Source organism: Chionomys nivalis, chromosome 6, assembly GCF_950005125.1.
Source record: "Chionomys nivalis chromosome 6, mChiNiv1.1, whole genome shotgun sequence".
NCBI lineage: Eukaryota > Metazoa > Chordata > Mammalia > Rodentia > Cricetidae > Chionomys > Chionomys nivalis.
The window spans coordinates 73,310,787-73,335,125 of NC_080091.1; the positions used below are offsets into that span (position 1 = coordinate 73,310,787).

Below are 24,339 nucleotides of genomic sequence, written 5' to 3' on the forward strand. Positions count from 1 at the left end.
GAAATATCGTTAAACTGACTTAATGTTTTGCACCACACAGCAATTTTGCTAAACGGATAAAAATCTTAGTAACAAATTTATATTAAAAACTAACTAGGGGCTGGAGAGATGGCTCAGAGGTTAAGATCACTGACTGCTCTTCCAGTCATCCTGAGTTCGATTCCCGCAACCATAGGATGGCTACAACCACTTGAATGAGGTCTGGTGCCCTCTTCTGGAGAAGCATACATGCAAGCAGAACATTGTATACATAATAAAAAAAGTCTTTAAAAAAAAAAAAAAAAAAAAACTAAACCAAAGTGGTCTTCTAAAACATTTGTTTTACTTTATTCCAAATGAAACCTCATATTTGAATTAATTATGAAATTTAGTAGAAATCTGGTATCAAACAATAAAACTAACAAACAAATTACAGGGCTGGAGAGATGGCTCAGTGGTTAAGAGCTTTGCCTGCTCTTCCAAAGGTCCTGAGTTCAATTCCCAGCAACCACATGGTGGCTCACAGCCATCTGTAATGAGATTTGGTGCCCTCTTCTGGCCGGAAGGGATACATGCAGGCAGAACACCATATACATAATAAATCAAAATAAAGTACAATGCTTTAAAAACAAAACAAATTACAGGATCATTTACAGGTGGTTCCAACCATACCATCTGCATCTCATCTCAGTATGAGACAAGTGGGGTGTTTAGTATCCCAGCTGGTTAATGGAGTAGTATGGTTGAAATCAAACAATGTACATATTTACGTTTACAGTGTCAAATCTAGATATGACTGTTCCCATTGCAACTAGGCTGAATTCAACAGAGCTCTAACTTCTGGTGGCAAACAGCCGCACACTGAACTCTGCAAATGAGAACATTATAACTTGTACCAAGGAAAACAATAGAGAGTAATGTTCAGATTTGATTTCCTGATCAATACTATAAACATTGGATAACACAGACAATGACACAGATGTGTATGAAAGTAATAAAAAAAACCCACAACAACAGTTTCTTCTGACATTTTTTGATGCAAAGCTCCTGAAAGAGAGTGTATGGGACACAACTAACTTGTCTGCAGGTTTCACATGGCCCTCGGTGGCAACGCTGTGAACACCTATGGATCCCACACTCAAGCACTTTGTCACAGCTGTCTCCACAAGTTGGGACATCTTCTGTACAAGGCAAAGAAAACTCTGAAAGCAGACAAAATGTCAACATTAAACAAGATACATCATTAGTGAGTCGTTAACAAAGGCCCCTGTTCTTTAGTTCCTGAAGAATGACAGCCCTTTTTGAACTATAAAAACTTTATTAACAACATAAAATTAGAAAAAAAATTAACTTTAATAAAAATAATTCCTAATGTTTCTGCAAGACTAAACCTAAATTCACAATTATCCTGCCTATTGCTCCCAAGCACTGCCAACACTGGCAAGCTTATCATCATCATCATCTTCTTCTTCTTCCTCCTCCTCCTCCTTTTTTTTTTTTTTTGAGAAACAGTTTCTCTATTATGTAGGCCTAGCTGTCCTAGAACTCAGAGATCCACCTGCCTCTGCCTCTCACATGCTGGGATTAAAGGTGTAAATCACCATACCTGGCAAGCTTGTTTCTTATGAAGAAATTTGATACACAAATTACTATAAAGAAGCATTTTTTTTTAAGACAGGGTTTTGCTGTAGCTTTGGAGCCTGTCCTGGAACTAGCTCTCATAGACCAGGCTGGCCTTGAACTCATAGAAATTCGCCTGCCCCTGCCTCCCGAGTGCTGGGATTAAAGACATGTGTCACCAGTGCCCAGCTTAAATAAGCATTTTTATGACTAAACTACTTCAGAAATTGTTAGCTAGAGAAATGAGTATGAGGACATAAAACTCTGAGGGATTTCTATATATGCAAATTTTTCTTTTAAAATTTGTTCAGTCTCAAAAGATGGGGAAAAAAAGACAAACCTTAAAACACCATAAAAACTCACCTTAACAATCATATTATGACAGGTAGTAAAAACAGTCTTACAAATGACTCAAGCAAGCTTACTCAACTACTATACTGCTCTAGAAACAAGGAAAAAGTAAGTTCTCAGAGGAAGCTAATACCTAGAGACAACAGTAGCACAGCATCCTTCAGTACCAATGTACACCAAGAGATGGAATGTTACAACTCATGACCTCAAGATGTTAGGTCACAATTACTCAGAACTCCCAGGTGATATGAAGGCTCACGCCACGTGTGGCTACTTTACGGCTATGGACAGAACTGGCACATAACATCTCACAGAGGACTGTCAGCACCCTAAACCCTCTACACCTAGCTAGCCGGCCCTTCTCCCTAACCCGCGTCTGTCACTGTTTTCCTTTCCAGAACGTCATGTAGCTTGATTCCTATAGCACACATCTTTTTCAAATTAGCTTGTTTGGTTTAGTAATATAAATGAACATTTCTTCCCCATCTTCTCATAGTTCAATAGCTCATTTCCTTTGAAACAAGTCTTACTTGACTTCTGACATGGACAGGACCTCTTCCCGGAGCGAGGACACTCTCCACAAGCACCAACATGACAAACTTGCTCACATGTATGATAACCACATGGCAGTGTCTTTCCACACACCTAAAATAAAAGCACTCATCAAGAGATTAAAACCACACAAAAAGGTAGTATAAAACATAACCCATTTGTACTCACAAACAACTTCATTTATGCCCCTCACATTATTATGCTTTATGTCTAATACAGGTGTCATATATGTGTATACATTTACACATATGAATTCTTATTTCCTGTGTACCAGAGGGTATCATACAAATGTATCCTCAGCTTTGTATGACCATTCACCAGACTTCTAACCAGTACTATACCTGTTCCAACGCTAGAAAAAGCAACCCACAAAAATAATTCCACTTTCCCAGTGGCATTATCTCAAGAGGAGAACGGTAGAATCTAACGCTCGATGGAGAAAGGGAAGGGGCAAAACAAACAACACACTGAATTAAGAATTCAGCAACTAACTTATTTTGAGGGGGAAAAAAGCAAACTTTTTCTCCAGTAGTAAGATATTCGACTGTAGAAGAGCTACATGTGTTGTTCCTCCTCACCTTTTACCCCGTTAGGTGAACAAGCACGTGTGCTCTCCAGCCATCTGTTTGTTTTTTGGGGTTTTTTTGTTTTGTTTTGTTTAGTTTTTCGAGACAGGGTTTCTCTGTAGCTTTGGAGCCTGTCCTGGAACCAGCTCTTGTAGACCACGCTGGCCTCAACAGCCATCTGTTTGTACTCTACCACTCTCAGAGGGCACCAACACTTACCTGATCACAATGCCACACTGGGCTCGCACAACTTCTTTCTGCTTCCTTTTTGCCACAAACACACCTCTGTCTACTAACTCTTGGACAAGGCTGACAGTCTCCTAAAATTATAATCATTCATTAGTACACAAATACTAAAGCAATCAAGACAGCTTTGACTCTGTTTAAAGTCAGAGTTTCCCACGCCTGCTCTTTTACCTGCATGACAAGGATTTTCACACTTATGATGCCCACAAAGCAGCTTGCGCCCACACGGCAGCTGGCAAGACCACTGCTTGGCACTGCACCTGCGAGGGACAGGTTTTGCTTTCTTACAGTGACAAGTAGTTGTGACCATCTTTGGACAAGGAGGGCAGGGACCTGGAATGCAACAAAGGGGGTGAGGTCATTAAAAGTCACCAAAACATCTTACATTTACATTTTCCTGAAATCTCTATCATTTTTTTCATTGCTACTTTTAAGGGCAATCCCTTTTCACAGCAAAATTGAAATTCAGCTTGGATAATTCTGTGTGCTTCAACATTAAGAAGAAACAACCAATCAAAAACAACTATACATACAATATGAAACTCACCTGGATGGCAGAGAAGTAAACATTTATGGCCACAAGGAGGTTTAAATTCCCTCTCACATACTTGGCCACACGAGTGAGGTACAAGCCATGGATCTAAAGGTGGATCTTCTACTTTTCCACAGTAACAATAATATCTACTAGGTGTTTCTGATTTTTTGTATTCAAATCTACATTTTGGACTACAAAAAAAATGAAATATTAATCCCATCACTAAAAGCAACATAAGAGATAACAGTAACAAGACTATAATTTTGTTAGGCAAAAAAATAAATTCCTAATACAATCATTGCACGATGTAATTTCCTGAAATATGGAACTATTTGATACTGATACTCTCCAATACAAGAGCCAATAGTCAACGTGAGATGAAGCTACGCATAAAACTTGGCAACAATTACTTTTTTCCATATTTATACTTCTAAAACCTGAGATAGCGACTTGTAGTTAGTTGCTATTCATTAAATACAGACATCCAAAGTACAACCACAAAAAGAAAGCAACTTTCTACTTGTTAAGATTTTTAACCAAAATTTCTACAAACTACATATCTGCAATATTCACCCAGATTTATGTACATCTCAGCTTCTTAAAGGTTGGTTCTATACTCTATAAACAAAATACATGATCAAAGAAAAATAAAAAAGCAATCATGTTATAAATAGGCTGAATACAGCAAGAAGAAACATAACAAATAAGAATTAAGAGGGGAAAAAGCTCCAGCCTAGTCTACAGAGCAAGTTCCATGACAGCCAAAACTACACAGAGAAAACCTGTCTTGGAAAAGAAAAAAGAAAACTTGAATGCAAACAAATAATTTCCTAATTTTCCTTTTTTTAAAGGCATATCTATTTCGTATTTTATGAAAAATTTGCATGCATGTATATATGGATCAAATACATGCCTGGTGCCTACGAAGACCCAAAGAAGGTATCAGATGCCCTGAAATCTGTTGAAGACAGTTGTGAACCACCCTATGGGAGCTAGAAGCGAATCTGAGTCCTCTGCGAGAGCAGTAAATACTCTTAACCACTAGCCATTTCTCCAGCTCTGAGAATTTTCTAATGTTCAATTTCTAAAACAAAATACATATATTTCAAGCTCACTTAAGTCAAGGAAAGTTTAAATATAATTTTATATTCTCTGATAAAGCAGAATGAGTTATACATCAAAGTAAATTTGGGTACAAGAATAACAAAAATTCACTTGGAGATCATCGTAGATGATTCCTAAAAGATGCTCTAAGCCTGGTGGAACAGTCATGTGCTGCACCAGAATATTTGTGCATCACCATTTAAATCTGTTCTGTATAAAAATTAATGTATTTTCACTGCCATGAGGACATGCTGTACTTCCAAATAAACGCCACGCTGATGTTCAGAATAACCAAAACACATTTGTTCTCATAATTAAATTTCAAAAACAAGTTATGGAGAGATGATTCTGCTGCTCTGACAGAGGACCCGAGTTCAGTGCCCAGATCAGTTTCATGCGGCTCACAATAACCTCCAACTCCAGCTCCAGAGAATCACAACACTGCTGACCGCTGCAGAGCATGTATGTACACATATCCAGAGACAAACAATATGCACGCACGCACAATTAAATAGAATGATTTTTAAAGTAAAAACTGAAAACTAATGCCACACCTCACATTTATAAATAAATGACATTTTGTTCAAAGAGTTAAAAGGAAAATGACTTTCTTACAGCTGCTATGAAAGGGATGTACTTAGATGGTTAACAGGCACTGACTATGTGTCAGACTACCCAGCTGCGCTGACACAGACAACAGGAAGCTGACTATGCGCTCCACTGCCCGCCTGCAGTGACACACAACTACTTTGGAAGGGGTGATGTGTGTAAGGGGTGATGCGTAGTTTCACTATAAAATGATGGAACATCAACAATCAAGGCCTTATCCTGTTTACTCAACAAGCACTTACCTTAGAAGAACAAAGTATAAGTTCATTTCAATAAAATTACTTTATTATAATTTTTTTACCAGGTTCTGGTTACATCTTGACAAGAGGTAAACAAAGAAGAGTCTTAAAGAACTACTTGTTTTCATTTATTATTTTCAGAATAGCGTGAGAAATACTACACAGAACATTACACTTTTGTCCTTCCAGGCCTAGGAGAGAAGCAGCAGTTCATTACTCTGCTAACTGACACTTTGCTCCTCTACAGGAAAATCACTACTTACAACAGAAGCGAACAGAGCAAAGGTGAGAGTGAAGCTCAAATCTCTAAAACCAGTGATGCTGGGCACCTGGCTCTCTTCTGCACCCAACACTGAAATCCTCTGCCATAAGTAACAAGTATAGACTTCAAGTTTAAAGTCTTTCCAAACAGAATGTGCTGGAACAGAAAGCAGTCTATCACATTTAACTTTTTTTGTGAATACAAAAAGGCTACAATTGAAAAAATAAATCCTAGGATTCGAACTCCAGCTCTGCCTCTTAGCAGCGTGAGCTCACTGCTGCTCTCAGCTAACTTCCACGTCTCGGGGGTAACAGGTGAAATCTCAAGAATGCTGAGAATTATTTACAAAAAAAGTCTTTGTCTAAAATGCTTTTTTAAAATTATGCCACAACAATTTTACAAATATCTTGGTATTTATGATAATTAGGAAGACGTGAATCAAAACCAGATTTTATTAGGCCTAAACCTGTACAATCTGGAAGGTATTAGGAAAAGGAACACTACCTTATAAATTTTTAAAAAATCAGTTACAAAAATTGTAATATAAGCATACAATGCCCCCCTGAGCTTATGTTTAATTAACCTTAACGATGAATCTACCACTGCAGACTAGCAGAAACAAATGATTTTACTTCTCCACTTTTTCCTCAAAAAATAGCAGAAGTCCAAGATCCAATAATCAGCAATAATAAACAAAACTGGTAAAATAAATGTAGATAAATTAATAATGATACATAATACACAAATGTAATGTTGAAATTGAAGATATAACTGGCAACCATACAATCAAAATATACTAGACGATAAGCAGACAGAGTCCGACACTAATGTACACTAACAAGAACTTGAGGACAGAGAGGTCGACTTTTGAATGACTCCCACAGATAAGTCCTTGAAAGCAGAACTGAACACTGTTTCACAGGCGTAGGGAAACTCCTACACAGCTGCAGCTGGCTGGGACTGTCAGCAGAGCCTTAATCTATTCTTTGTCTTTAGCACCTTCTGTTTAACATGTGAATATGTCTGAGTATTTCCCAAGGGTACAAAGCCCGTGTAAAACTTGGTTGGGAAAAATCCGGCACACTGTAATAGTCCTTAATTGAGAATTTGCATTTGGTATTGTCCCTCTGGAAGTTACTATGTTTTGGGGATGTGGAAATCAACTTACTAAAAGTGTAAATAGGAGAAAATAAAAAAGTCCTAGGTGAAGGAAGAGCACTCAGTCTGAGAAGCTGAGACCTCCGCTGCTGCAAAGGCTAAAATCACCCTTAGAGTGCCCTGTCTCTTCTTCCAGACCCACAGGAACCCACACCCGTTCTACAACACACAGGAAAAACAGTCTAATGATTTGTTAATTATTGAAAGATACGAGCATTTACATAAAAATTGCAAGGAGAAAATTAGCAAGGTCTCCTATCTTCACAAACCAGACAAGTAATGGAAAGCAAAACGGACTGAAACTTCCAGCAATACAACTTCTGATCTATAATGTTCATTTATTCCACAACTTAAAATCCAATGAACCAGAAAACAATTACCATGGCCAAGGATAATCTTTCTTTCCAAAATCCTCATCTGTCACAGATGATACAAGAAACTGGCTGTCTTTAGCCCACTTCTGAATACAGGGCATATGGAATATACAGAAACATCCAGAGCAGCTCCAAACCTAAGACAAAGGTGTCAAAATGCATTATATATGATTTTTCTTTGCTAATTATACAAAACTTTAAAATGATTATTACACACTGATGTTCAAGACTTACCTAAAGACTAGAAAACAAAACAAACTCCTTCTAATATCACAGAAGACATGATCTTTACAAGTGTATTTAGGAGTATAATATATGAAAGAAAAATATTAATCACCCAGATTCAATTAGCTAGAAAAAACAAAGGTAACAACCTAAATGATGTCTAATTTATACATATGTGTGTGTATGTGCGTGTGTGTGTGTATATATATATATATATATATATATATATATATATGTGCTGACCGGTAACATCTTTTATAACATGATATAAACATATTCCTTGCCAAATATACCTATACATCTTATCACATAGATTTATGTACCATATTTCATCAATTTCTTATTGCTACTCATCTATTATTCCCAATTATGAAGAATATAAGAAAAGGATTCTAGCCATAAAATTTCTGTGTATAAATAACCTGGTTTTTTATATAAATCCTGTAAGTCCAGCACTTACAGGATTTATATAAAAAACCAGGTTATTAAGAAAGACGAGATGGCTCACCAATTAAAGGTACTTACTGTGCAAGGTGTGGAGTCCTAAGTTTGATCCCCAGAACTCACATAGAAATAATAGAGAAAAACGTCCACAAAGTTGCCCTAAGTTCTGTTTTCCTTATTACAATTAATTTTTTTTGGGGGGGGGATCAGACATGTACTGTGAAATAATGTAGACAGCAGCATTACATAAAAAAGAAACAGCTAATTCCTTAGTTTTGATTCCCCAAATGCGTACCTAAAATGGGAACCTAAAGGAATGAGTGGACAAAATGAGGAGGAAGAAACGCCAAATAATGGTATTTTGTAGAAGTCATTACTACTAAGGCCACAGCAGTTCAATACTGCAGTAAGTCCTTTAAAGAACTGTAAAACTGCCGGGCGGTGGTGGCGTACGCCTTTAATCCCAGCACTCGGGAGGCAGAGGCAGGCAGATCTCTGTGAGTTCGAGACCAGCCTGGTCTACAAGAGCTAGTTCCAGGACAGGCTCCAAAACCACAGAGAAACCCTGTCTCGAAAAACAAAAACAAAAACAAAAAAAAAACAAAAAAAAACAAAGAACTGTAAAAGTGTTCTAACACTCTAACGAGACTGGGACATTCACCAATGGAATGATGGTGGAAGAATGTTGTTCCAGGAGACATGAACTCCTCGGTGCTGCATTGAGCCTGTATATTGGCTGAGTCAGTTCCCAAGGAGGACAAACAACCTTGAAAAGTTAGGGGATGTGGGAGCAATCACACAAAGAGCAAGCACTGGTGCAGACACACAGGAGCTGGCATCACAGAAAGCTAAGGAGATGTGACTCTGAGGACTAGGACCCTAGCCAACCCGTATAATAGACTTTGGCTTCACCCTAAATGACCAAAACATTTCATCAGACCTGATTTAAGGCTGCTGTACCAGTAAAGGATTAGAATGAGGTCTCACAGGTGAGTCTGTCACGCTCAGCTGTCACTTCTCTTTAACTGCTTCATTAAGGCCCTTTTAAATTTACCATAGCTTCACCATCAGGCAAGCGCTCCTTACAACAGTATCAGTTATGCCTGACTCTTTCTTTCCCCCAATGACCCTGGCCACAATGTTCCAACACTGTTAGAAGCTAATAAGCCTTAAGTGTCACTATCAACTGCTAGTTCCTCTAAGGCAAAGACCATGCCTATCTTTATTTCAACCCACGCAAAGTATGTAGCTCAGCCGTAGATCATTCGCCTAGCATGCACTAGGCTCTGGTTAGATCACAGCAACACATAGTAACATTCTGTGTTTGTAGGAATCTCTAAGATGCTAAAAAATACTTTACTAAAACAACACATGCATTAGATTGAAATACTTGTTTGAGATATCAATATTGCTAAATATTACCTAGAGATAATTCCTTAAATTTTGAGATTTACAGCCAGGCGGTGGTGGCACACGCCTTTAATCCTAGCACTTGGGAGGCAGAGGCAGGCAGATCTCTGTGAGTTCAAGCCTGCCTGGTCTACAAGAGCTAGTTCCAGGACAGGAACCAAAAAGCTATGGAGAAACCCTGTCTCGAAAAATCCAAAAAAAAAAAAAAAAAATTTGAGATTTACAAAATGAAGATAAATTCATATATAGAATTGTCAAATGAATTTTTAAGCAAACATAAGTGAAAGTACAATAAAGAACTAAGTATATAAATGTGAGTGATACTTACTGCTTGGTTTCTCTTCACGGAAGCGATACAAATGAGGCACGTCATAGCCCCTGCCTGGAAAGCTTCGTTCACATACTGTTTGGTTCGCTCTAATTCATGTATATCACCATCTTAAAATTGAAAAATTGAAAACATCACAGTAAACAACACCTGGAAACAATACATCTTCACTAACAATCACGTCATGTGACAAATGCCAAACAACTTTAACTGCAGAAAACAGAAAAACTCAAAGCTTAGCAAAGGAAAACAACTACTCAATGACCTGACAAGGGTTTCCACGTCCATGAACTAACAGCCTGCAGCTCACACACTGCTTTGCTTTCTGCTTAAAATCCCGGCCGTTCTGGTGCAGGCAGAACCACTGGCAAGGCCACCAATATGGCAAGCGATGAAGTATCAAAAAACTGAAGTACAAAGGAAAATGAAAAGCTAACCCCTGAAGGAAGGGGTTAGCATGTAACACACTCCTAATAAAATCTTGTGAATGAGAAGATGCTGAGATTCCTATAGTACAACAACTACATTTCATTAAATTATGTTCACTACTTCTGCTTTAGAGAACAGTATAAACATTTTTAGGGAAAAGAAATTACCAGACCGTGTATTTCCTTTAAACAAGTATTGTATTTCTCTCCAAGCACTAAGACTACACCATAGGATAAACTATTATCACCTCATTGTTATACATGAGAAATCTGCGACACAGAAGTCAGTGGCCTCAGTTTGACTAAGAGAGTCCTCAATCCCTATCCTCTGCTTTAATGGAAAAAAAGGTCCAAGAAAAAAAAAAACAGTTAATGAAAAAATGACAGAGCAGCGCTCTAAAATACAAATGACACCAAAAGGGAGGTAATCCAGGTCATGTTAGCTAAGAAAATGAACTTACATGCCTTTAATATAACAAAATGATTAAAAAAGACTGACTGAATTTCCAAAAAAAGTAGGTCAATAATACGTGCTTAAACAAGGATAGAATACACTATGGCAATAATCTAGTTCAAACCAAAATTTGCTGCCAAAAACAACTAAATAAATAAAAATATTAATTAGCTCTTCATTTTCTGAACTCATCTAACTAAACACAGAAGTTAACGAAAGTGTGCCCTACTATGCCATAAACATAAGTGTCATTGAAGGTGTTAAAGAACAGCATTCTTCAGCACTCGGGAGGCAGAGGCAGGCGGATCTCTGAGTTCGAGACCAGCCTGGTCTACAAGAGCTAGTTCCAGGACAGGCTCCAAAACTACAGAGAAACCCTGTCTCGAAAAACCAAAAAAAAAAAAAAGAACAGCATTCTTAAGGTACAAAATTACTAAAGACAAACATTTCATTTTAAATTGGCATTAAGTTTCTAAAATATCCTCAAACAGAATTAGTCACTATATTTTGCTTTCAAAAAATGTAATTTTAAATTTCATCAGCTTATTCATATAATTTAAAGAATAGTAAGAGGGTACAATCTTACAAATTAAAGTCTAAGTTTATCTCTATGAAATTCAGGTAACATTACTGTCAAGGTTGTCTTTTCATTTGATTATAGCAATAAAGTGAACTGCCTGGCATGTCACAGTAGACATAGCATGACAGCGGATGTCACATATTCTAAAATGCCCACAGTGACAAGAAAGGAAACATGAGTTTGAGGAGGTCAAGGCTGGAATGAGCAGAAAGTAGCAGTTAAGGGCGGTAGGAACTGTAGGAAGATACCTAATGCTTCTCATGTTTTCTCTTCTGTCAAATGCTAACAGTAGCCAGCCACAAAGGCCTGCAATAGGCAAAGCCAGTGTGCAGGGAGAAAAGGCTGTATTTTGAGTCAGGCAGTGTGGAGACTAAGGAGGAGGTAAACAGCAGGTTATAGATCAGACAGAACTACAAAATGAGGGCCTGTTTCAAAAATAAATAAACGTTTAAAATTTAACAAGTAAAATATAGGAGGCTTTAATGACAAATATACTGTGGTGTATTTATGCCATGTATATAACACCTCTGTTCGTGCACTTTTGAGTTAGAAAACAGAAGTACTACTAGGGTACGAAAACAAGAAAAGTTATCTTTTCCAACATGAGGTATCCATGGATGAAGATGATATACACTTCAGAATAAAGCTATGCAAAGGCTAAGATCAGAAAAATTGGAGGGGCTCTTGGTAATGTTAGTGTTCAACTCACTAGTGTGGGATGGAGACCATCTCATTGCTCTGGCATCTAGTCAATTTAAACACTTACCTGGTCCAGTTCCCTCAATTTATTACATGCATACTGCAGAACATCCAAGAATGAGAATCATAATCTGTTGTTCTTTTATAATTGTGGCTGCCTTTAATCCACGGTTTAAACCACAAAAGCTGCAGCCTGAGAGAATCCTGTTCCCTCAGTCACCAACTTGACTCTTTCAAAGCTAAGATAGGAATTTAACTAAATCCCTGTCCCTCTAAAGAACTCAAGACTCAAAGGTTGAGGGGGAATTCTGCTCCTCAGAGAAGCTGAAGAGCAAGTAGCTCCCCTCCTCTCCTTCTCCTGTCTCTCCAGAAGTCCTTGTGCTTCTCCTGGCCCCTGCTCCACCCGGCTCCTCCCTACCACTTTCTGTCAGCTAACTGCTGAAGCAACCTACTGACCACAGGTGAATTTTATTTAATCAAACACATCTTTGCATCATTAAACAAATGTTCCAGAGCATAAACAAAAGTAACACACTTTACACTAATATTCTAGTCGGGCAGTGGTTGCGCACACCTTTAATCCCAGTGCTCGGGAGGTAGAGGTAGAAGGATCTCAGTGAGTTTGAAGCTAGCCTGGTCTTAGAGAGTGAACTGCAGGACAGCCAGAGCTGTTACACAGAGAAACCCTGTCTCAAAAACAAAAACAGAAATTACTTGAGATAAAACTATGCTAAAAACTCATAAAGCATGAAAATTAGTTATTTTTTACTATCTACACTAAGATAGCTGTATTCTATTACTATATGCCACATGTAAAGGTAAAACCTGCCTCTTACCTAGAATGGTCGAAGTGAGGTCCTCCTTACCATAAACTATGTAGGAAATCATCCAGAAGCAAGAACTTCTCTAGCCTTAACACTGCTTCTATCAGCTGTTATTTTGCTAGGCTTGACATTTTAGCTGGACTTCCTTCACTTCTCAGGCAAGGTCCATTTCATAAGAGAATGCATACCAACATTTGCAGTTAATTTCATTGGTACATGCAGGTAACTCACAAAGCACCCAAAGGAGGATGGATGGATGGGGGGCGTGACATACACACTACATGCGTCAGTCTGAGGACTTCCTAACTCATATCTTTATTCCAGTTAATTACAACTCCTGCTATACTGGACCCTGTTGAACTAGCAATCCTGTTCTTAGTAGAGCGCTGTGTAATAACTAAGGAACAAAGCAGTGACAATCAGAAGACAGCTCGTGTAGAATTATGACAGAAGGCCTATACCTAAGACAGGATTTTTTACATGGAAGAAATCTTTTAGAAAAACAAGGAAAGGAAATGAAAACCTCTAATGGTATGGTAGAAAACCTCTAATACTCAAGCTTACAAAATGTGTACTCATTTCCTCATAACAGAGACCCTGAGCCAAGGTGAGCACGTCAAATACTAGTCAGACTCGAGCAACGCTCAATTCCAAATCCTAGCAACTTGGCTTGAGAGTCGTTCTTTAACCAGTCTACTGACTGCACCCACCCCTGCTCCACGCAACAGACAGGTTCAAGAGCAGCCGTCTTGTCTACTTCAGAATCATGCTGCTTTTACACAGAAAATACAAGGAGCCCCAAAGAAGTTCAAAAGCTGAGCAAATCAGATAGAAGCCAACTTGGCCAGTTATTAATTGTGTCATTTGGGGAGAATCTTCTCTCCTATGAAGAGTCATTTCCTAGAAAATAAATTTTCTAGCCTAACAAGACTTTAAAGTGAAAAAAGGAACTGAGACTGTAAGACTATATAGATAGCATAAAATATAAAATACTGAGAGATGTTTCCAATGACTTAAGTATAAAATTTGGAAAGTTTAAGAGTATAGCTATTGATCTTGAAATATCTATTTTAACAACTTGATAATAGTAAGTATATATGCCAGGATCACTATGGTACTCTCTCATATTAAATAAAAAGAGGGAGGGGGATACTTCAAGCATAACCCAAACATACAGCAGATAATGAATATGCATGTCAGTCCTTTAAAGATTTAATTTAAAAATAAAATAGTATGAAAATCAAATATAAGATATAAAACTCCAATAATAAAGCAAAGAAACAAAATGGACTTTAAGGCAATTTTAACGTGATGAAGAAGAAAATGAAGACTACACTCAAAGGAGTTGCCCCACAGTCCTGCAGCCTAAGAGAATCATAGTAACTCCCCCGCCTGTTTCTCTAGGAGTTAGGGCTATAAAGAGCACTTGCCATACATCTACTTTATACAAAGATTAGTATTAACAACACATAATTTAAATAGCAAAATGTACTCAACTTCAGAAGGTATCCACATTGAAAAACTATTCTATAGTAATTTAAGTTATATCTAAACAATATCAGAAATATACTTCTACTTATAGCAAAAAGATCAGAATTGGTAAGCTAATACCTGTGTGAGTAGTGTATGAGATGAATGTATTAGCGACGATTTTCCCTTGCTTTCCTTCCAAGTCTTCATCCCCTTCCTCTTCCGAGGAGCTGCAGTGCTCCTCCACAAACTTCCTGGCTGCAGCTTGATTGGCCTTCTTGATCTCCTCAAATTTCCTCTGAGACGTCAGCTCTGCTTGCAAAGCAAAAAGAGAAAGGTTTCTTTTCTGCCAATCAATCGGTATCTTCCCAAAGCATGGCATGATGGAGATGATACCTTTGGTGTTCAGGCCAGTAGCATCAGCTTATTTGACTACTGTATCAGTTTAGAACAGCCTATCTCCTTACAATCTGAGAAAAAAATCTAATCTCTTACCACAGAACCAAAGAAAACCACACGGCAAACACTAACTTTAAAAGAATCCTACCAAAGTAATCAAGAGCCAGAACTTCAGAGACAAACTATTGAGAGGTTCTAAAAGTAAAGTAGTACTGCAGAACAGCTCACTAGTCTCAATATAAAAATCCAACAAAAATGTAAACGGAAATGAGATGTTAAAATATACTACGTAAGTCAGGCGTGGTGGCAAACGCCTCTAATCCCAGCACTCAAGAGGCAAAGTCAGGTGAGTTTGAGATCAGCCTGGTCTGCACAGAGAGCTTTAGTACAGCCAAAGTTACATAATATAGAGTCTCTGTCCCATTAAAAAAAAAAAAATCAATTTAAAAAAAAAGTTGTAGAAGCCAGGTGTGGCAACACACATCACATCTTTTATCCTAGCACTTAGGAGACCAAAGTAGGCAGATCCCTGAGTTCAAGGCCAGCCACTGCTAGCTACATAGTAAAATACTGTCTCAAAAATAAGAAAATAATAAAAATCACTAAAATATATTATACATCATTATTTTTAAGAAATTGGGGTACACACTTAGTGGAGGCACGCAAGAGTGACAGGAGGCAGTGCTTCTTCAAACCACAGTCTCAGAACCCAGTCCGGCCCACAGTGCCTTCGCACAGATAATATCCACGGTTTATCTACTGTATTTATTAACTGCTTTCCTAGAAAGCTCCAAAAATCTTCCAGCCTTCAAAGTAAACAACATTTCTGATGGTCACACACAACGTTAACAGGAAAAACATGCTTCTAACAATTTCACTCCAAAAAAACGTTAAATAGGACTGAAGTGTTGTTCTACTGTCCAGAAAGGAGGTCTCAGATACACCGGAGCCACATCTTCTCATTTCTAGTCTTTTCCAGAGCACTCTCTGTACTCCTCACTGTTACTTAATTACAAAACAGAACAAGCCAGATAACTTCCCAGCACGTGTCTGCAATGAGATTTCCAACATCCTGAGAATGAGGGTCCAGGGAATTGTGCTTTTGCTAACAAATTCTATGCTCTGTAGCCGGCAATGGTGCTTTCAGAAAAGACTCACAAGCTGAATGGGTGCTCATATTAAGAGGGTTTTAAATTTACTTTTCTAAGTCACTAACTAAAAACTTCCTATAATAGGCTGGCGAGCCACCATCAGAGTAAATCTTCTCCTTGGGTGGTCTACTTGTACTTAATAGGATACCTTTAGTTCCCTCAGGAAATGTTTCCCTTTTCTTACTGTAGCTCACTTGATTGGCGATTATTAACCGAACCAGACTGGAGTAAAAATGGAAGAAAACGTATACGTGCTTACATCAGGAATCTTTGAGGACTAGGCTGTAAGACATAAGTCGCAAAATAAGGAGGATGCCATTAATCTGGGGAGGGGGGAGATGTAAAAGAAACACTTAAGACTCTGGTAAGTATATGTTGCCATAAATTAGCTAACACCATCTGGAGGGAAGTCACAGACAAGGTGACCAAGCAGTCTTCTCACACATGATTCCTTCCAGTCAAATGTCAGCTGTTCCCCTAGAGAATGCTTGCTTTCCTGCTACCCACAAATTCCAAGAGAGCTTATCAATTTGCTCACGGATCTCCAAGCTGTACACTTCACCTTGGTAAACTGGCCAACTGCAAGGAAAATCAACACTAACTTTCAAGTTACACTAAGAGAAACCCCACTGAGAGGCTTGACTTTGCTCCTAAAGGGAAGGGAGAAATGAAGTGATTATATTACGATTTCATAAATAAAAAAAAAGTTAAAAGTCTTCTGAAAACTACATCCCAAACACAAAATGATTTCAGGGATTATTCCATTTTTTTCCATGCACAGTTACATGTAATTGCTCTCAACACTCCACTAAATCAAGACCTTGGACCAAGGCTATTAACAAATCCATGGCAGCAACACTAGATACACTCGAGGAAAGACCTGAAATTTATGAACAGGAATCAGTGGGAAACACTGCAAACAACCAAGGCGCTTGTCAAAGATGTCAGGTGGCCTGGTAAACATGGCTATCAACGCCTGCTCTTCAAAGCAGTGTTAGTGTAGGATGGAGGTCCCAATCCCGCCTGGGATTCTGAGACCTTAGCGCAGCTTGCTGTTACCATACACAAACATGCGAAGGCACAAGTTCTTGCTTTACAACAACGAAAGTTTCACATTTTAGATTTCCAAAGAAAACAAACACTGGCGATCAATTTACCGGTAAACAAGCAGTGCGTTGATCAAACAGACCAGATGAACTGGACACCATTTAAAACTTAAGGTCTAGAGGATTCAGGTAGGTAAAAACTAGTGATTGGAAGAGCCTGGTCGGAGAAAAAAACAAAGGCAATACCAATTAAAATGAAGATGAAAGGGATGAGATGGAAATCTGTTCTGAGAAGGTCCCGATACTAAACTCCCTAAGCAGTTTTAAAAAAGTGACTGCGACTAGGGCACTGGGAGCCACGGGTAAGTTGGTAAGTGCCTGGGGAGCTTGGTAGGGCTAGGGACCCGAGCCATCCTCACCGCTGGTCCCCAGGATCTGCATGGCTTCGCCTCCCGCTGATCGCTGCCTACGACCTGCAGAGGGCAGGGTCGCCGCTCCGCCGGGACTGGGGCCCGAGGGCACCGCGCTCCCGGACCCTTTGACTCGCCCTCCTCCAGCGCCGCAGAGAGGATCTCCATTTCCCGAGGAGGGGACTGCGGCGGCCCGCCCTCGGGCTCGGCCTCGGCCAGAGGCCACCTGGCGCCAGGAAGCCTCCATCCCTGCAGAGGAAAGATAAAGGGAAAGGAGCGTGAGCGGAGGTCCGATGCTGCGGGTGGCGGCCGAGGAACCGCCAGGTCGAGCCTGGGTGCCGACGGACCCCGCGACACGGAGACCTGGTCTGGGGAGGTCGCGGCCCTGTGTCTCTCGAGGGCGAGTCCCCGCCGAACCCGGGCTGCAGCGACGGGTGAGGAGGGAGAGGGCTAGGGACAGAAATGAACCGCGGAGTCACGAGGACCCCCCAGCCGGGACAGGAAGCGCCGGGTCACCGGAACTCCTCCTCGGGCTCAGGAGAACTGCGGTGGGCAGAGAAGCGAGGACTGACCGTGCGGCCGTAGCCGGGAACTAACTGCTGTGGTGGACCGAGCCAAAAGCTACGTCTCCTTACCGACGGCGCTCACCGCCAACGACTACAACTCCCAGAAGCCACCGCCCGCGGACCGCAGACTCCGTGGCAGTGTGGCCGCTTCCATGTCCGGAAGCGGCTAAGGCATTCTTGGTGCGCGTGCGCCCACGGGATTCTTCCCAGCCTTGGGGAACTATATTTCCCAGCGTGCTCTGGGGCTCGTGAAAGACGAACACTTTCGCTGGTGAGCGCGCCAAGAGCATGCTCCAAACCCATCCATTCGCAAACGCTCTCCGGAAATCCGCGGGTATCAGAATTCATTCAGAGAGCACTCAGCTGACCTGAAGCAGTCTTCGCCGCAGTCTTGCTGCTTGCAGGTGGCGGGAACATTCTCTGGAATGTTCTTACAAAGAAAATACTGTGGTCACCGTGGGAGACTGGGTCAGGAAAGCTACTGGAGCATTGTAGGAAAATGGCTTGAGTTGAGAAAGCTCCCTTCAGAGTTCCCAAAGAAATCCAGCCCCTATTATTACCTCTTTTTGTAGCTTCCCAAGCTTTCCCCTGGAGACGTCTTATATTACCTTCAAGACAGCTCCCTCAAGTATGTTTCCTTCAGGAAAATAACTGAAAGCCAAGAGCTAATCTTAAGGCTGCACTGAGTATACAATAACACAGGTATAGATTACAGAAATGCGTTTAGTGGTCTGTCTAGAACCGAGCAGAATTTTGGCTGATATTTGGAATTATTACAATCATTAAATTACCGTCCAAATTAATTTCCCAGCATTTGTCATAAACATCTAATACTCAGATGCCATTTAATGTGTCCAGTAGTGTACAAAATATTTACACATATGTTGCATTTGCATACATGTATTTATACATTGTAGGGCCCACAGGTCTACTCCTCCTCCCGGGGTTCATCTTAAGGACAGTTACATTTTGGAAGTTGCTTGATTGCACGTCCTGCTTACTCAAGTAATACTATTTCCCTTCTCGAATCTTCAATGGGGTTGAACACTAGATAGATGTAATTACTTGACTTGACCAAGACTTAAACTAGTTAGAATAGGATAATTATTGACTATATTTGTTACTATTGTATATAATTTTGTATTAGGCTTATAACTCTCTTATTTAAACAAAAGGGGAGGTAGGTGCTGTAGGAAGTCTTAGAGCTAGTGGTAACCCACCCACTTAGCTGATGCAGAGCATGCGACCAGCCACTTTTCTGGCCTCTCTCTGTTCTGGTTGCAGATTTCGGTTTCTGTTCTGGTTGCAGATTTCGGTTTCTGATGTCCGTTCCAGCAGAGGATTCTGATTTGTGAGTTTACCCCTAAATAAGTAACCATCCATTTCTCAATTCTGAGCTAGTGTGGGATTTCTTTGAAGCGTCCCTTCCACAGACTTCTTGTTGCAATTTCCGGCTAAACATCCTGTTTGTTCCTGGGCTCTCTCTGCCCTCTTGGCTGTTAGCTACAGGGCCATTGTTTACTCCATCTTGGGCCTGGTCATTTCCCACCTGCCTGGGGGGATTTCCATTGTGCAGCTGTTAGGTGTATAGGATTTTCCTAAACTTGAATAAACAGCATTATCTCCTCACAAATGACCCGTGTCTCTTGTGTGTTATTTAAAAGAAGAGGAGGAGCTAGGGTGCTTGCTCAGTGGATAAAGTGCTTGCCATGAAAAAATGTGAACCTGACTTTGATCTCTATTATCGAATTTTAAAAAGTTAGGCTCAGGCCGGGCGGTAGTGGCGCACGCCTTTAATCCCAGCACTCGGGAGGCAGAGGCAGACGGATCTCTGTGAGTTCGAGGCCAGCCTGGTCTACAAGAGCTAGTTCCAGGACAGGAACCAAAAGCTACGGAGAAACCCTGTCTCGGAAAAACTCAAAAAAAAAAAAAAAAAAGTTAGGCTCAGTAGGGCATGTACGCAATCTCAGCACTGGAGAGAAGAGACAAGTGGATCGCCAGAGCTTGCTGGTCAGCTAACCTAATAAAAATAAGTGCAATAGCAGCAAATTTCAAATTTATTTTATTGTGGTACATGTCTTTGCTCATTTTGCATATATTGTGCTCTTTGCGCATTGTGAAATTACAACTGAATTGAACAAAAAATATGCCTCCCGAGTACTGCACCACTGCCTGGCATAAATACAAACTTTTAAGCCCTGCCAGAAGACCAGACATTTTTGACACACTAAGAAAATAGCCGCCGGGCGGTGGTGGCGCACGCCTTTAATCCCAGCACTTGGGAGGCAGAGGCAGGTGGATCTCTGTGAGTTCGAGACCAGCCTGGTCTACAAGAGCTAGTTCCAGGACAGGCTCCAAAACCACAGAGAAACCCTGTCTCAAAAAAAAAAAAAAAAAAAAAAAAAAAAAAAAAAAAAAGAAAATAGCCTTTTGCGAGTGTGGTGATTGGAATGAAAATGGCCCCATAGGATCATAGGGGCCCCGTTAGGAGGTGTGACCTTGTTGAAGGAAGTGCATCACTGGGAGTGGACTTCTAGGTTTCAGAAGCTCAAGCCAGGCCCAGTGTCTCTCTCTCTCTCTTCCTACTGCCTGCCAATCTGAAGGTAGAACTCTCAGCTCCTTCTCCAACACTACATCTGCATCTGTACTGTGATTCCCGCCATGGTGACAATGGACTAAACCTCTGAACTGTAAGCCAGCCCCCAGTTAAATGTTTTCCTTTGTAAGAGTTGCCATGATCGTGGTGTCTCTTCACTGCAATAAAACCCTAAGACAGGGAGTTTCAAGTACTTCATAATGACAGACAACTCTGCAAGAAAACAGCACTTGGATTAATATAGTAGCAAATCTCTGCAGGGGAACAGCTTCAGGCTGTAAACATCTCCTAGGAGGAAGCTGTGGTCTCATTTTCATTCTATACTCTTAACATCCACCAGGGGAAGGCCTTGCCGTTTCCCTGAGTCTGCTCCATGGAAGGTTTTGCCATTCCCATGATTCTGAGCTGATGTTACCCTTGACATGGCCATGCTTATGTCAACAGCACACATTCACTTGGGATTTCATCTGCTCCTTATACACTCACTCAGGACTTCCTCCACACCCCACAGTCATGCTGTTTCATCACAGCAATAAAAAGTAATGCTGTGATGAAACAGCATGACTGTTCACAGATTGAAGGTGGGGTGGGGTTATTTCACCTTACAATTTGTAAGTCCATCATTGATGGAAGCCAGGACAAGAACTCTGGGCACAAACCTGGAGGCAGAAAGTGGGGCAGAAGCCACAGAAGAATGCTGTTTATTGACATGCTCCTCCTGGCTTGCTCCATCTGCTTTCTTAGACACCCCAGCACCACCAGCCCAGTAGTGACACCACTCACAGTGATCTGGGCCCTCCCACATCAGTTATCCATCAAGAAAATGCCCCAAGCCAGGCGGTGGTGGCGCACGCCTTTAATCCCAGCACTTGGGAGGCAGAGGCAGGCAGATCTCTGTGAGTTCGAGACCAGCCTGGTCTACAAGAGCTAGTTCCAGGACAGGCTCCAAAACCACAGAGAAACCCTGTCTCGAAAAACAAAAAAAAAAAAAAAAGAAAGAAAGAAAGAAAGAAAGAAAGAAAGAAAGAAAGAAAGAAAGAAAATGCCCCAAAGCTTGTTCACAAGCCAACCTGATAGGGACATTTTCTCAGCTGAAGTTCCCCCTTCCCAATGACTCTACTCTAGCTGTGTCAAGTTGACATGAAACTAGCCAGTATAATAGGAATGAATTAGGCTCTAGATAATTTCTAAATGGAAAAAGATGCAACTTCAGGCTTTGGGGTTTTCTTAATGCATCAAAACTGTCTCTTCCTGTGAGTATCACATAAAAGAGCTGGGACATGGGAAACACTCACCAGTATCCAGCCTCTTCAGTGATCTGTCATCTTCAAGTCACAGAATTTACCTGCAAACTTCCACCTTAGCTCCCTCTCTCTCGTCCCAAACTAGCCCATCTTGGTACCATGTCTGTCCTTGTACTAACACATTAAAGATGCTCACCCTGGACAACCAGTTGATATCTAGATAGTACTGGTTTCTGCATAGCTAAGAGGTGAGGTCTTGCTTTAGCCTCCAATGTACTCAGGTTCTTGGCACAGGTATCCCCAAAGCAATATGTATCCTGTCTTTTTTTTAAACATATATTTTATTAACTTTTCTTGATTCTTTGTGGCTTTCAATCACACATCCCGATCCCACCTATCTCCCCACTCCCCCAGCATACCCCCTTGCAACCCCCCGAAGTAAAACAAATTTCAAAAGAAAAGCAAAAAACCAAGCAAACAAACAAAGCGAAAGAAAGAAGAAAGAAAAAGGAAAAAAGAAAAAAAAAAGAATCTCTTTGTGGCAGCTGTGGTCACACACTTTCCAGGGAAACCCAGGGATTCCCACACACATTTTACCCTTAGGTCCTTTCATCTTCATTTGCAGAGTTCATGGCCATGGGTCATCTGTCTGATTTGAAGCTTCCATCCTCGGTCACATTTTCTATAAGGGGTTCTCACTAGGACTCCCCATGAACTTTGCTTGTTGTGAATATCTTACAGTTTTGGGTCTGTAGGTTTGTCCCTTTCTGATGCTCTGACAGTTCATAGATGAGGTGCGGTTGGGGTGACCCAACTCACAGCCCTGAGCCTGGGCCAATCATCAGATACAGCCTGTTCTGCTATCATCCCTCGGTCCAGCTCACTAACACTCACGCCACTAGGGCCGGCTCCATTGTTTTGCTCAGGCCAAGTGCAGAGCCCTCTATCCCAATTGTGGTAGGAGGCTAACTAAGGGGGGGGCATGGGGGTGGGGGGAGCGGGGTCAGCTCTCCTGTTCTCACCCTGAGGGTTGGCTCACCTGCATGTCCCTCACCGGCTGTAGCACAGGGGAGAACAAGCCCTGCATCCCACCAGGGCAGTTCATCACTAGAGCTGAACCTGTTGGTAGTGACCCAGGCGTGCCAACCCTGAGGGCATGAGAGTAGAAGACCTGACCCCATCCCCTTCATTTGCCATGTGGTTGCCTGGGTGAGGGAAAGACACCCTCTCCCCCACCCCTTGCTACAGGTGGCAGGTGAGAGAGCTGGGCCTGGGATCAGGAGAATAAGAGAACTAGCCCTGCCCTCATCAGCTGCAGCACATAGGAGAGTGGACCCTGGAACCCGCCAAGGCACCACCTGAGAGCTATGCTGTCTTTTAACTCCCAGTCGAAGCTGGAGCCCAGTCTTGAACCTATACATTGGCATCTTTTCATTGGTCTAACCTGAACCATCAACAGCATCTTAGCCCACCAGAGCCCTCTCCCTAGAGGAGTAAGAAAGGAATTGCATAATTCCTTACCTCAGGCTTTTGATTAAACACCCATCAGCAGTCCAAGGCAAGCATCAGCATGAGGAAGTGAAATAAAAACTCAGTCTCTGATGTCAAGCCTTAATACTCCGAGAACTCCTTAAATGTAACATTAAAGGATTCCTACATCATCTTGTGATGTCAATAAACACTGGAATACTCATATGCATATATATTTTCTCATCATAAAATCTGATTTATTATGCTTCTATAAGTAAGAAGTTCCCCTCAATCACCCTTCCAGACTTATCTTACCACAAAGGCAAGTATCCTTCAAGTGGCCTGAAGTCTGCAAGACTCTACTATTCCCTACTTAGTCACCAGATAAATCATATTTACTCTGGATTTGTAATCAGTTTCACTTTATTGCATCCAAATTCTTCATAAAACTGTATCTCAAACACAGTGTGCATAGCCACACTGAATAAACTCCTCCACAATGCAAGTGACTTGAAAGTGTGAAATACTGATTCGCTTTTACAAAGATTACAGAAAAGGGGCATCTGTGGAAGGGGGGGAGCATATCCTGACACAGACACAGTAATCAGTTCGTGTCCTTGCACATGATACACTATGAAAAACCCTGGGGTTAGATGAGTCTTTTTTTTTTTTTTTTTTTTTGGTTTTTCGAGACAGGGTTTCTCTGTGGTTTTGGTGCCTGTCCTGGAACTAGCTCTTGTAGACCAGGCTGGTCTCGAACTCACAGAGATCCGCCTGCCTCTGCCTCCCAAGTGCTGGGATTAAAGGCGTGCGCCACCACCGCCCGGCTAGATGAGTCTTTAATTGGAGTATTGCACAACGGATTTATGCCATCCAGCCACACACATTTTCCCCATAGAAACATTTCCCAGATGAATCGGCTTACTTCCGACGTACAGTTGTCTCTGGCCAAGTGCTCATGAAGATTATGGGATGCATGCTTCTGTTGACATCCAGCTTT

The 24,339-nt window shown here is 41.0% G+C and overlaps 1 protein-coding gene across 3 annotated transcripts in view; it reads right to left on the minus strand.

The window, feature by feature from the left end:
• The window catches only part of Nfxl1 (nuclear transcription factor, X-box binding like 1), a 40,481-nt gene extending 22,350 nt beyond the window's left edge, over positions 1–18,131 (minus strand). Inside the window, exons 1-10 of one of the 3 annotated variants that reach the window (XM_057772594.1) lie at positions 18,099–18,131; positions 17,473–17,712; positions 14,599–14,769; positions 10,003–10,112; positions 7,602–7,732; positions 3,862–4,040; positions 3,486–3,647; positions 3,288–3,388; positions 2,481–2,595; positions 1,057–1,181 (exon numbers count right to left, since the gene is read on the minus strand). In XM_057772594.1, coding sequence (XP_057628577.1) covers positions 1,057–1,181; positions 2,481–2,595; positions 3,288–3,388; positions 3,486–3,647; positions 3,862–4,040; positions 7,602–7,732; positions 10,003–10,112; positions 14,599–14,769; positions 17,473–17,710 — 1,332 coding nt within the window. In that variant the 5' untranslated portion in view covers positions 17,711–17,712; positions 18,099–18,131. Of the gene's footprint in view, positions 1–1,056; positions 1,182–2,480; positions 2,596–3,287; positions 3,389–3,485; positions 3,648–3,861; positions 4,041–7,601; positions 7,733–10,002; positions 10,113–14,598; positions 14,770–17,472; positions 17,713–17,826; positions 17,893–18,035 lie in introns of those variants that run through there. The other 2 variants (XM_057772593.1, XM_057772595.1) reach the window with 2 other exon arrangements.
• Positions 18,132–24,339: the final 6,208 nt, after the last annotated feature.